This window comes from Lipotes vexillifer, unplaced genomic scaffold (genome assembly GCF_000442215.2).
Source record: "Lipotes vexillifer unplaced genomic scaffold, Lipotes_vexillifer_v1.1 scaffold566, whole genome shotgun sequence".
Taxonomy (NCBI): domain Eukaryota; kingdom Metazoa; phylum Chordata; class Mammalia; order Artiodactyla; family Lipotidae; genus Lipotes; species Lipotes vexillifer.
The window spans coordinates 752,044-766,872 of NW_006799689.1; the positions used below are offsets into that span (position 1 = coordinate 752,044).

Below are 14,829 nucleotides of genomic sequence, written 5' to 3' on the forward strand. Positions count from 1 at the left end.
AGTCTGAATAGACATTAAAAAGCTGTTAAGACTACGATTTACTGACCATCATCTACAGGCCAAACACCAAAGTACTTTTCCCATGTCCACTTACTTAACAATAGCAAGGGCACAAAAACAAACACACAAAGCCCCATAAAGCAGGTAAATCTCATCTTCATTTTAAAGATAAGGAAACGGAGGCTCAGAGTGGCTGACAAATTTACCAAGTTGATACAGCTCTTACGTGACTCTTTTCATGACCCTATGATACCCTCTTATTCTCACACTTCAAATAAAGGTGATGGGGGCTGGGGTGATAGGCCTGGTACTGGCCCTCTGCAGAGAAGCACAAACGAATTGTTTTCAAGTGAAACACTTCCTCTGTCTATAACAGATGAGTATAAAAGATGAAACACAGAGTGTAGAAAAGGGAACCATTTTCTGTTCTACCTAGACATTTGAATGGACGGTTTGTTTCTAGGTGATGTTTAGAAAACAGGCACAAATTTAAAGCAGGACAGCCAGATGGAGCCACAACGACTTTTTTTATTACTTTGATTTATTGAGAGACTGGCAACTCACTTGCAAAGTCTGGTCTTGCAGGGTGAACAGCCAAGGAAGTTTGCGGGAATAGGGGTTTTTTGGTGCAGCGGTAGGGGAGAAATAAAGGAGTAGCTGCTCTCAAAGACCGACCCCCAAAGAGCACGTGGCTCTTGTTATATCTGGCTGGCTCAGCAACTATCCAAGTTATGGGGCTACAGGGGATACTGTCTAGACCAGTTCTTTTGGCCCTGGGGTTGGCAGAACATAGGATTAGAAAGCCAAAGCATGGTCCAAACAACTCTCTGCATTTTTTTTTTTCTGGTAGACAGTCAAGCTGGATGGAAACTAAATCTCCAACAATTACCAAATAGCAATAAACAAGGGAATAAAAAGACTGCACAGCGCTGTCTTCAGGCCTTGATAGATACATCCTGGCTCTGGAACTCTAAAGCATGACATCTCTGGACTGAATCTCTCTGAGGAAAAAAAAAAAAAAGCACGATCTTAAAGCTGGTATGACTTTTCTAGCTTGAGATCACGCTCCCTGAATCAGAAGTGTTCTCTGGTCTCCAGAATGATACCAGGACAGGAAAAACACATCAACATATAATTGAAATAATTTATTTACCACTAGAGCACCACAAAAACAGACATACATTGTGTTAAAATACAGCGTAATCAGTCATCAAAATACAAAACAGCTATTCTTATGTTCCATTTAAAAAAAAAAATCATGCCAACCATAAAATCGTATTGCTGTTTATCAACAACCAACCCCACCCACATACTAACATTTTCCCCACTCCCTCCCCTCTCATAGCGATATTTACTTATGGGAAATAAAGGCCTTATAAAACCCCCAAACTAAAAAAAAAAAAAAAAAATTCAAGAGATCTTAAAATAGAGCATTTAAAATATTATCAGTGCATTCATGAGGAAAGACAAAATAATACAAAACAAAATGTCATTCTATCTGAGAGGAAAATACCTGCAGAAATAAGTGATTTACATAGAATGGATAGAAAAGTGGAAGAGAAAAAAAAAATCAACACACTCCAATCTGGGATTGGGTTACATCCAACCCAAGGGTTGTTTGGTATTGTGGCATCCTATCTCTTGCTTTTCCAGTTTTCAAACAAATCCAATTTGTCATTTTAATAATGCTCAGGAAATTCCAAAAAAGGAGTACACTACATCAAACAGACAACTTCACGCTGGATTCACACTTCACTGTGCTGCTCTTTAGGTAAAACTGCAAATATTCCATTGACTTACTATTAATTGTTATCCTAAAGCTAAATAAGAGACAACTGACAAACTGACATATCCTACAACCCCTGACATAAGGTTACCTCCTCTGCAAAAATGTGGCAAATCATGTATTTCAGCAAGGTAAATTCTAACCTCTGATTTGATAACTCTCATTCAGAGGAAAGAAAAGGATTTTTTGATCATGGGAGAATTTGCCTAGTGCCTTTTCAACCTTCAAAGAACATCTATAAAAACCTTCACTTCAGTGAAATAAACTAAATGACTTATGCTGACCTGGGCTTTTTTTCTTCCTTAAAAAAAAACAAAATCAACTAAAATGTAAATCTTTCCATTTCTCCCTGAACACTAAAAACTCGATTAAAGAAAAAATTGTTTCCTAAGAACTGTCTGCTCTTTTATAACAGTAGAATTCTGTGAAAATACTGATTAAACCAAGTTAGAGAAACCTTTCTTAACCCAGTCACCAAGATTCTGAGTTCCAGTCAGATCCTTAAGCCCTTGCTAAAACTAAAACATTTCACCTCAATTATCTATGTATCTATAATCCCCAATTTCCCTAAAATAGAAGATTGTTAATGTCTGAACTGATTAGTAATGATGCTTAGAAAATGAAGGAAAACTACGTCTTTTTATAAAAGAAAAAAAAAAGGACAAGTGGACTCAGGTAGCTTATGTCATAATAATGGACAATGCAAAAGCACAGGTGGAACAAATACTGTCAAACATGTATTTGTAGTGCAAGTCGAAATACAGGGGCTTTACTCAAAAGTACTGGCCAGCTAAAGGAAACACACAATTCCGAACGATCATTAAAAAGCGCCCAAATTTAAGTCCAATCTAAATCAGAGTTGACATTATTACAGAACATTAAAAATATGGTAAAAATTTATACATTACACAGAAAGTAGTTAATGTTTTGATTTCATCGTTCGCAAAAGAGATCTGCAGATGTGTTTCCAATTATACTGGCTTCTATACCCATCTATTGTAGTAATATAGGTATGGTTACATACACCGAAATGAAGGAAAAATCTAGAGCATAGCTATACAGCAATACTTTAAGGTCTGAAGTTTGACCAGTACATATCAAAACATTTCAACATTTCACTGGTTGACTAAACTGACAAAGAACCATTTACAATTAAAAAGGAAAAAAAAAAATCTTACAGACTTATTCTGACCGGAAGTTTCCTTTATTAACAGGCTTTTCAGTTCTGAACCTTACAAGAAGCTTCCTCCGGCAGTTGGTAGAGAGCATGTGTTTGCAGGGTCTTTTCTTCATGCAGACTTGCTCGGTCATATAATATGTCACTTGCATTTTTCATCCCGTTAATATGACCTCTTTTTTTTGCTGGCTCGTTTGAGTTCAAGTTCCTTAAGCCATCCATGAGTTTCTGGCAAAGTATTTGGTCTCCACTTTATACACCTGTTTTATTTTCCAAGGGCAATGAAATGTTCATTATATAGTAACACACAATAAATAACTCACTGTTAACTCTAAGAGTAAGAATGGGAAGGATGCCTATTGCATAGCAATACAGAAAAATCAAGTGAGGCATGGGATAAAAACGTATGTACAGCAACTCCACTTAACGGGATTTTCCTGTTTTTTTTTTTTTTTTTCTTTCACATAATTAACACTAACAAATTCTTCCAGTGTTTATTTTTTTTCTCAAGAAAAAAAGGTTTTGCTTCTTGTCTCTCTCACTTACAGAGTAGGTAAAATATAGAATAAAGCCTTCAACTTTTTTTTTGTTTGTTTCAGATGCCAGTTTTAACAAACAGAACACAAACTTCCGAAGTGTTTGAACTAGTACCGCTTTTTCAAATTTTTTTTAAACACTGATGAAGCAAGGCTCTCTCTTGTTTTCTTGTTACAAACATTGCCTTTGTCACTATCATCGTCATCATCATCATCATCATCATCATCATCATCATCATCACTGTTTGATTATCGTCTTGTCACTTTTCCAAGAATCTTAGCTGCATTTGCAAGACTTTACGATCATATTAGAAAGCTGTTCAATCTTGGGTGTTTTGCCGATGTAGTAGAGAATGGTGAGCGGTTCTAAATCCTGGGACACGCAGCAAGGGGAAGCAGATGCTTCTGGATTTATGGTATTATATAAGCTGAGAACCTGAAAGGACACAGGAGAAGAAAGAAAACATAGGAAACGACCCAAAAAAAACAGGCAATTATTTTTTAATAGAACCATCGCACATGGTTATCTTATCAGTCACAGCACTGAGTAGGCAATTTAGATTATTTGGGGCTTACACTTTCCTTTACTTATCCTCCAATTATAGTCAAATGGGTAGGCGTCCTGAGGAATCCCTGAATTCACCGTTTTCCTACAGAATCCTTTTCTCATACATTGTAAACAAATACTTTTGTAAAAGTCAGGTTAGACAAAATTGCTCATTCAACAGATTTTCCAGTTTTTCCAAGGAGTCTTTACTTTGATCACTACTTTGCTGCCCATACCTCCCAGGCCCTCAGAAAACTTGGCCCAAATACCAAACTTGGTATTTCGCCTTGTGTCTACACTTTTCTGTAACTGAAGTTGTTTCGTGAGTAGTTTCAATCCCCACCTAGATGAAGAGTTCACTTGAGGTCAGGGACTCTACGCACCCCTTTTTTTTAACCTTATAGCCCTAGTGAGTCTTCTCTGGACAAAATCAAAACAAGACTCACATGCTAGGTGAAGAAATGAATACATGGATAAACAGGAGAATAACATTTTTTTATTAAAAGTCTCATCAGATCTTTAATCTACCCTTAGGTAGAGCAAAAGACACCTGTCTGCAGTGTGAAATCTTCCTAGGCTAAGTGTCTTCTCAGGCCAATTTAATGTCACCTAAATTTTCATTTAAAATAAAAAAAGATCAAAGTCTTTTCATTTTTCATTGCTTCGTAAATACAATCACGCTAAGAACGACCTCAGAAGTAATCTATATTCTTAATTATTCACTTTGTTACATTTTTCTTAAAATAATAATAATAATCAACCCTCCATTTAGCTTTCCATGTGGTAAATGGTAGTGGCTAAGTTGGAGGAGGGAATAGTCAGTCTTAGAATGAAAAGAAAGTTCTATGCTTAGTGCTATACCTTTAACCCCATCCTATATCAAAGGGGTATGTGACTTCTACCAACGGAAGTATGGAGCTTCCCCAGTGATGATAAAGAGACATTTCCAAGGATGCCATTAATGTGTTAAACAGCGAGTGACCTTTTCCTCGAGATTCACTGCAATGTTTTCAGCCTAAGACAGAAGATCTGTTCAGCACAGCAACACTGACTACTTTATTAAGCTACCTCTGGCTTTTTGGGTAACTGTCCAAACCACATATTTGTGATCATGACAGTGATTCTTCCTCTCTCCTTGAAAAAGAAGCATAGTCTCAGCCTTCACACACTCCCTCTGTGTATCAGAGAGGAGAATTATGTTTCTACTTGGCAACTGGGTCTTGCCCACATTACAGCTACTGTTGCCACAGCCCAGCTGAAGCAGCCTGGCCAGAGAGCTCAGACCAAGCGACAGGCATGAGCGAGCTTCCCTCACGTGGCCAAGCATGTGGTCAGCCCAGAGAGCCAAAATCTCCAGGGGTGTCAGGAAAACAGCTGAAGGAAAGGGAGCCGTAGTTGTCAATTGAAAGTTTAGCATATGTAAGCGTTTATCAATAAATAGACTTCATGCTCCACCGACACAAGATTCTTTCAGCTGAATTCAAGAGGAATTTTATAATACAGATTATCTAAAATCATTGATATCCCCCAAACTCTTGAGTTCAGCTGAACGCATTATGTGACCTTTTTGGCAGGAGATTCATTTTCCTATCCTGCAGAGAAGGCAATTTTTCTACTGTTTCTTTAATAAGGAGATTTACAGAGGCATAACCCCAGTGTGTAGCCACATTTCAGGAATTAAACCCTAAGACGCAGCGAACGAAGGCCTGGTTATAAAACAAGGAGGCCTGCGTTCCAAGCTCTGGTTTGTCACCAACTGTTTGCTCCTGGGCAAGTCATCTACTTGATCTAGGCTTCAATTTCTTTAAAAAAATGAAAGGTTTGAACAAGAGAGCCTATTATTTTTTTGTATTTTATTTTATTCTTATTTCATTTTATTCTATATTTTTATGGAAGTATGGTTGATTTATACAATGTTGCATTAGTTTCAGGTGTACAGCAAGGTGATTCAGTTATGTGTGTGTGTGTGTGTGTGTGTGTGTGTGTGTGTATTCTTTTTCAGATTCTGTTCCCTTATACATTGTTACAAAATATTGAGTATAGTTCTCTGTGCTATACAGTAGGTCCTTGTTGTTTATTTATTTTATATATAGTACTACAGGATGGGACAAGATAACTTGTGAGGTCCTTTCCATCTCTAAAAATCCTACGTGACTAGGGACCAGGAAGAAAAGTTTGGACAAATATCATTATTACATAGAAAAAGTCTTTGCGAATCTGGGCTGGGAACCCATGGCATCCAATCTAGGACATGCCTTCTGAATTAGCCTTCATTCCTCATTGAAGTAACTTGATAAAATATTCAGATTCTCATTTACTTTGGGTTATATTCGAAAAGACTGGGAGATACTGATTTTTCAAATCACTGCTACATATATCATCTTTATGTTCTTGACATCCACTCTCGAGTTGGACATTATTATTTCAAAAATCATTTTTAATACAGACATTCCTTTTTACTGACAAGAAAACTGAGGCTCAGAGAAGTTAAATGATTTTATAACTGTCATACACTAGTGAATCACTCTGCCAGAGCATCTACTGAAGTCCTCGATAACGGATCCTTATTTTAGCTGGAGACCTGGGTCCCTGCACATCTTAACAGCACATGACACTAAGTGATATACTGATCCTACCTATTTATGCTTACAGCTGTTAAGCATATAAAACAAAGAAAAAATTAAACTGTCCTCAAGTTGCTTGTAATCTAATTGGGAAGGCCAGACCTACTGTCCAAACTCATCAGTGTTACTTTCTGAGTTCACCTACAGCTTACATGTTTTTCTCATCATTCAAAACGATGTCTCCGTGTGATGACAAAAGGGCACCAGGCTATTTAGAATTCATGTGGAAATACTCTCAGCGGGTACATATTAGCAGCCCAAGAATAGAAGAGACAAGTGAGGCCCGTACTTACCCTACTGTGCTGAGTGTCTGAGCTCCACAGATACGGGCACGCTCCAGCACAGAAGTTGGCATTGTACCCTTTAGGCTCATGTATCCATTTCCACCCAAGATCCCTCTTGAAATCAATGTAAAGTGGGCGTAGGCAACAATTATCCTGCACATTTCTGATAAAAGAAAGAGCAATGGAGATTCTGAAGCTGATTTCACCCCAATCCCCCCGCCCCTCATCCCAAACCAGGAAAATGACTCGTTCATTTATTCAACAGATATGTATGAGCAAATACCACGGGCCAGGTTTTAATGGCTGAACTGCAATCTCAAGAGACTGTCATGATGAGGTGTGATGGTGATTCGCTGGACTCCCTTGCGAGTTCTATGCCCCGACCCGCTTATCTGTGACCTCAAAAATCAAAGCCTTCCCTTAAATGATGAGATGTAAGCAAAGACGTGGCAGACGGAGACCAAGCCCGTCCCAACCTACAGTGCACAGTTTTGCCATCCATCCTCTATTGCCTTTTCAAATGCAAAATGGATGAAGTAAAATAGGTATTTACAGAGAACAATCTAAGGCATTTTCCTTTGAGAAGAAATCCTTTATTTCATTTCCTGTTCCTGGATCTAGGAATGAACCAGAGATAAGAAACACAGAGTCTTGCTTAGAGCAACCACTGGCTCTGGCGACCAAAAAACACCCTTTTTTCTTGTGAACTCACACACTTTGAGCACTTTATCAGTGAGGACCCCTCACCACCCCACAGCTCCTACCACGCTTGCTAAGAAACCACAGAAAAGGGGAACTCCCTGGTGGTCCAGTGGTTAGGACTCTGCACTCCCAATGCAGGGGGCACGAGTTCAATCCCTGCTCAGGAAACTAAGATCCCCGCAAGCCACTAAGGCCCCCGCAAGCTGCACCAGTGGCACGGCCAAAAGGAAAAAGGAAAAGAAAAAAATACAGAAGAACATTCACACTTTCCCACCATGAATTCATGTGGAAATGGGAGATAAATTTATGTTACCCTCCCTTCTCATGTTCTCTAGCAAAAGACACGACAAATAGCATCCTTCTGTCTCTCTCATCACTGCTACTGTGAAGGTTTGACCGTGGGTACCTTGCAGGGAGAGTGAAGGCTTCTACAGGTGGTGAGTCTCCCCAGTTAGGGACCCACCATCCTGCACCTCAAATAAACCTAACTTTGCTCTGGGGAGCAAACAGCTCCTTTTCTCCTTCAGCCTCAAAGTGCTTCGGAGGAATTTGGGGGAAAAGTTCAGGGGGCTAGTTTTCTCCCTTCACAGTAGATTCATTGTTAAAGAACTGATGAATACAGCATAGAAATAACTGTTTAAACCTCCGGAAAGGATGATGTTACGAAATACGATGGCTCTACTTTTCTAGTTCTGGTTTTATGCAATGAGTTGCAGTTCAAGTCCATTTTTAGTTAAAAAAAATAAAAAGGGGGGGGCAAAAGCAGTACAAAAGTTAAACAAACACAGTTACTTTTTGTTTTCTTTTTATTTCCTTTACCTAAAGCAATAGGCTGCATCCAAAGCACGCTTCTTACGCCGGTTGGACTGTTGTGACTCAAGTCTGTAGGAGGGTAACAACATTAGCAGGAGATGTGGGGTCTTCCCACTGTTTTTTTTCCTAGTGGACTTTATTGTTTTCTGATCACCACTGGTATATGTGGAGGTGCCATCAATACCTTGAAAAAATGCATTCGGGTAATAAACATTTAGCTTCACCTTCATCAAATAGAATCAGCCATATCTTTTTTTTTTTTTCTTTGTCTATCGTCACAAATAGCAGTGATGACCACACAGCAGCAGCAGCTGGCTCACTCCCCACGGCAATGGATAGGACTAGTGCAGGTGACAAGGAACACGGCTAAATGGGGCTCTTGTCAGAAGGCAGTTCAGTGTCCAAGGCAGGGCCTGTTGGTTATGAAAGTCACTACAGAAGAAGTCTTTGACCACAAGTCCAAGGGCAATCTCGAAAGTCCTCAGTGTAGGCTGTGCTCAACGCCTCCACGACTGATGACACGGCCATAGGACGTGTCACCCGCTGGTCCCCTCTCTTCCTAGGACTGCTCAAGTCAAAAGACTTCCCTGATGAACCTAAACTGAGACTTACACTAAATTGCAGTGAATGAGGTTCCAGTGAAACAGAAGTCATCCACCCTTACCTAATGCTATTTTGGGAAGCTGTGAAGAAAGGGTTTTTTTTCATTGATTTTATGATATCCTCAACACCTTCCTGATTCCATCTGAGATGGAGAAATTCGAGCTCCCCAAAGCACACTCAGGAGACTGCCAGCTTAAGCATTTAATCTCCATACTCTAGAGAATCATGACTAGGTTAGAGACTGAAATAAATCTCTAGACCGCTCGGATTATTTTTCCATGAGCAAGGTCCACTGGAGCCTTCTGCCAATGGATGGAGGTCCCAGGTGGGGTGACTTAGGGAAGGGCCATCAGCTCCCTCACCTGGTGGTGTGGAGCCAGTGCTGAAACCCCAATTGGTCCAGACTCCCCCCTCACCCCTCGTCCTCCAACGACTTGTTATCTAACGTTTAAGACATGACTTGAACCCTTGGCATCTCCTCATTCTCTTTGACTTTTGGCTAATTCACTAAAAGGTAAGCAAGACGGGGGGGGCAACTAAAACCTTGTTATGTGTTTATAAACTATTATGAAAGTCTGATAAGGAAGCCACTTGGAATGTTGGGCACCAGCTAGAAAGGGGGGTGTGTTCTGGTACAGGTCAGGTTAGTTACAGAGGCTGTGGTGGGAGAGGACGTCCTCTGTGAGGTAACAGTGGTGGCTTCCCGACGACGTTGGGTTTGGGGGGGATAATCAGTGGATGTCCTTGAATGCATGTGATCTTATTCTATAATATTGGCATAGATGGAATATTGGTTTGCTCAAGTGAAGAATAAAGGGCTGAACACGCTATTTAAGAGTCTGGAAGGTTGGTAAGTCTGTCAGTTAGTACTGCCAAGTCATCACGGGGCATCGAGCAGTGTAAACTGGGAAGGAATCCCTTTCTTCCAACCCTTTCTGCCTTCATATATCTTTCCCCAACCATAGCTTTGCCCAAACAAATGAAACTCCCCGGGCCTCACCCAGCAATCTCATTTTCACATGCAAACTGACCTCATCCCCCCAGGAGATTATCAACAGAGGCCCTTCCCTCCCCCACCTCATAGGCCCCAGTTTCAGTTACCTGCAAATCGAGCTTCTAGTTCTTCACTTTTGTTGGGGATGATGTAATTATTCGATGGTACAAAGGTGCAGCAGGGACAGTGTAAACTTATTTTAAATCCCAGATTCCTGTCTGGAAAACATTAAGTCAAGGAGGTCATTTGTCTGTGCATCTAATACCCCTCAATCTGTAATCGACTTGCAATAACTTAGGGTCACTGAACATCGAAGGGGGAGAGCAGAGGGCGGGGGTCACCTTTATGGTGGAGCCATTCGTGAACAGCATCAGTGACATCGAAGGAGAGCCATTCGCCTTCTGCTCTGGTTTTCACGACTTTGCTGTCGATGTAGCGCTGGGTTGGAGATGTTAAATCTTTGGATTTGAGGATCTAGAGGAGGAAAGGGCAAGTGAAAAAAGCTCAGCTGGCATACTGACAGCATGACTAAACCCAAACCATTAACAGTATTCCAGTTCATTATCTAAATTTAGCCCCACCCCAGTCTATCCATGTATTGTCCTCTCACTAGCATGTCCACATGCATAAAAACATAACACCAGGCCATTTGCCATGAAAAACAGAGCTACTAAATCAGCTGTGTGTTAGGATAAAGGTGACAGGAACCATAAAGCCAAGTGTCTCAAAGAAAGTGACAGTAATTATTTTCCTCTGCTGACATAAGCTTTGCAAGATTTCAGCCATAAATTCTACGCTATTAAGTTAATGGTTTTGTTGTCCTGCTTCCCTGCTTATTTCATTTGGGGAGCTGGGATGTGGGGACGGGCTGGAGGATGGGTCCAGGTCAGAGGATCCAGGCTCACCCTCAGAAGGCTCTGAATTATAAATCTTCTAATAGAGAGAGAAAGGTCCTACCCTTGGTTCCTAGATCCACCGCCATTAAAATATGTGGCACGCCTCAGCTTTTGAGGTAGGTCTCGAGCTGGGATTTTTACCCTCCCTGTGACTTGTTATGATTTATAAAGATATTCCATATCCCGCAGACGAAGAACAAATTTGGGCAGGAGCCGTCTGGCACAGTGTGGAGGGAGAGTTTGAAAGGAAATCAGCCTGAACGCTGAGAATTTAGAAGGATGCATTTATTTCAAATAAGTTAAGAGTAACTGCAGTATGTTCTTAGGTTTCTATAGGAAGTGAACATTTTAGGTTGTCTTTTTTTTTTTTTTTTAATTCTGTCTGTCTATAAACGATACTGTTTTATGAACCCGTCAAACCACGACCCTAAGTCTCCAAGAACTGTATTAAATCCCTACCCAAACCTGTATCCTGCCTTTCCTCAGTACTTATGGGCTCAAGCCCTGTTGTTTTATACTTCCTTTCCTGAGATTGAGTCTAACTGTTCTGTGGTCATTTCATACATACACGTTTGGTCTCCCCAACAAGTTCATAAACCCTCCCAGGGCAAGGATCATGTCTTCAATTTGATATCATTTCAAAGCACAGCACTCGATTTAATCAGTCTATTAAATGACTACCTGCATATCTAGAAGACTGATTTATTCTCCTTTAAACCTTGTAAAAAAAAAAAAAAAAGCATAATCTTCCTGCTGGTTTTACAACGCACTTTCCTTCCATGTGTGCACATCATTTGTTTCAAGTAGTTTGACAACAAACGCTTCCTGGAACATCTGGCATTATAGTGGACTTTTTTTTTTTCTGGATTGAGTAAGTATAGAAAAGGCGGAAAAAAATCATACAATTGGACTTCGGGTGCCCTCATGAATTTTAAACCAACCCTACCCTACAAACCTGCCCCTAAGGTCCAGCAAAGCCCACGGGGGAAGAGAATCTAGAGGCAATCATGATGCTACCATAGGCAAGAGATGCCCTTTGTGAATCAATGACTTAAGGGCTGGGCACATGAGCTCTGAGCTTGGAGCATACTATTGCATTTAATTTAGTCCTGAAAACATTCTCGTCAGGTAGATGAAGGAAAGTGAGACTCAGAGAGGTTAAGTAACTTGCCCAAAGCTTCACAGTGAATGAGTGATTTAAAGCAACCCCAGGTCATTTCTCCTCCTTCAGTGCTGGATTTCTGAAGACCAAAAGAGTTGTGGGAGTCAGGGCTGGATTATGGTCCATCCCACCCCTTCCCAGATGCCAGAGAACACTCAACGACAGAGGCAAACATTTCTAATAAGCTTATAGTAAATGTTGGTACAAGATGAAAATATCCCACGTGGAACACATACACAGTTAATGCTGATAAAAACCTATAATTTTCCAGATATAACCTAACAGCAGTCAATTCTCTGGAAATGGAAACCCTTGCCTTGAAAACACTCCTAGTTGGGCAAATAAGACACCCCTTTATCCAATTCAGAATAAACAGTAAAATTCACCTAACACAGGATAACAATGGTGAAACAATAGTTGAGAAGTAGTTTCAGGCATTTCCATCTGCCTCGTTGACTAAAGACTAGTTACATCCCCCAAACTCACTTTTCTGTCCTTAAATTTCTTCCCCTACCTGACTTTCTATAATGATGCATTATTTCGTAATGCTTTGTGTATTTATTTGCTTTGTTCCTAATTAGCATGGTGTATATCTTATCCATCTTCATATCCCTAACACACACAGACACACTGTCTAGAATGAAACATTGCTTTCATTGTTGCATTAATTACATATGATAAATATATATCTATATCATATGTCAAATATCTACAATATCTATGAGATATATGCGTATATATCTCATATCTTAAGACACCATATATACACACATGCCTATATACATGTATGTATACACATGTGTGTGTATACACAATCTCACTAAAAACACAGAACTTGATTTTTAAAGTCGTGACCACATTGACCAAGTGGGCAGAAAAAAAACACACACTGGCAAATCTATGGAAATTTTTCATCTCATACAAAAGAAATAAATCTAGATTATCTGGCTTTAAAAGCAGATGAAGGGGGAGCAAAGAGATTCTGAATTTCTTTTCTTTTAAAATCTCCTTAGAAGATAAGTGCTTCCTCAGCCACAGAACACTGGTAGGTTCTGACACTGGACAACTTCATACTCTCACACAGGTGAATGGTCCTCCATATCTTTCTACTAGTTCAAGAACAGGCCAGTTGAAACCACCCAAAGAAGTGAGCTACATAATTCTGAAACAGAGGAGTGACTTTGGTCTTGTGGGTTTGTTGTCTTGAACTTTATGGCCAAGTAGTTTTTAAACCCACTTGTTGCAATTTAACTCTATTCTTTCTTATCCAGCCCTCGATGGAAGCAGGAAACAGCTGCTTTCCATCACTCATAGAATATCCCTCATATTCTTGGAGACTATTATTAAGTCCCCCTCAGCATGCTCAGTCTCTCTCTCTAAGCTAAATAAACCCAGTTCCTTTAGCCCATATTTAGAGGGGCAATTTCCCAAACCTTTAATCATTTGGGTCGCCAACAAGGATGGATGATGCTGTATAAAAGTACTCCTACAGCTTGGTGACTTCATTTCAGAACTGGCTAGAAAACCTTCTAATCACATCCCAAAGTCCTTTTTTTTTTTTAAACATGTTTATTGGAGTATAATTGCTTTACAATGGTGTGTTCGTTTCCGCTTTATAACAAAGTGAATCAGCTATACATATACATATGTTCCCAAATCTCTTCCTTCTTGCGTCTCCCTCCCTCCCACCCTCCCTATCCCGCCCCTCCAGGTGGTCACAAACCACCGAGCTGATCTCCCTGTGCTATGCGGCTGCTTCCCACTAGCTATCTATTTCATGTTTGGTAGTGTATATATGTCCATGCCACTCTCTCACTTTGTCACAGCTTACCCTTCCCCCTCCCCATATCCTCAAGTCTTGAATCTTAACCTGAAAGGTATTTTCTTTCTAAGAATAGGCACGATCTCCCTATTCTTTGTTTATCTTCCATTTATCACCCACACTAAGTGAAGCTGTAAGGGAAGGAAATTAACCTACGGCTCTTATCGATTAGAACTTTCTTAAATTCAAGAGTTGATACAAAAATGACCACCTTGGTCAACTTCCCATTCTGTTTTAGCCTTTGTTGTGTGCCTTTTTCCAGTCTCCCAACAACAAGTGTATTGAATGTTAACAGTCCTGGATGTGCAGCTGTTTTTTTTTTTTTTTCCTAGAGCCACAGTCATTTCTAAATTCCTTTATATATCTTATCATGACAAAGGTAATTCAATTGAATGGTAAAAGCTCTCTTAACTGGCCTCCATTTGACTGGACAGATTAACCAATATTCTCCATTTGTTCTGTAATAGGTATTGGCTGATTCCCAGAGCACCCTGGGGCTTATTGCCAGAAAGCTACTCTCTAGTATGTTCCAAGGACTTCTGGTCTTAGCAGTTGAGTTGCATGCTTAGCAAGTATCAACTGTGTATGTTTCTAAACCTGTTTATGATAGTTGGACTTGATATTGTATTTTTTTGACCACGCAGCATGCGGGATCTTAGTTCCCCGACGAGGGATCGAACCCACGCCCCCCGCATTGGAAGTGTGGAGTCTTAACCACTGGACCACCAGGGAATCCATGATATTGTAATTATACAAGTAATTAGATGGTCTAGAAACTGATGAAATACAGGACCAAACGTAAAGAGAGCTGTTGCTTCTGTGAGAACCAAGCTGAATGCCTTAGAAAGTCTTCATAAAGACAAGTTGTTTAAAAAAATTTTTT

At 40.1% G+C, this 14,829-nt stretch overlaps 1 protein-coding gene across 2 annotated transcripts in view; it reads right to left on the reverse strand.

Annotated features, from left to right (window-relative positions):
- Nucleotides 1-2,973: 2,973 nt before the first annotated feature.
- TGFB2 (transforming growth factor beta 2) overlaps nucleotides 2,974-14,829 on the reverse strand; it is an 82,183-nt gene continuing 70,327 nt past the window's right edge. Inside the window, exons 4-8 of one of the 2 annotated variants that reach the window (XM_007471856.1) lie at nucleotides 10,408-10,540; nucleotides 10,174-10,284; nucleotides 8,476-8,653; nucleotides 6,964-7,117; nucleotides 2,974-3,935 (exon numbers count right to left, since the gene is read on the reverse strand). In XM_007471856.1, coding sequence (XP_007471918.1) covers nucleotides 3,777-3,935; nucleotides 6,964-7,117; nucleotides 8,476-8,653; nucleotides 10,174-10,284; nucleotides 10,408-10,540 — 735 coding nt within the window. In that variant the 3' untranslated portion in view covers nucleotides 2,974-3,776. The remainder of the gene's footprint in view (nucleotides 3,936-6,963; nucleotides 7,118-8,475; nucleotides 8,654-10,173; nucleotides 10,285-10,407; nucleotides 10,541-14,829) is intronic. The other variant, XM_007471857.1, reaches the window with a different exon arrangement.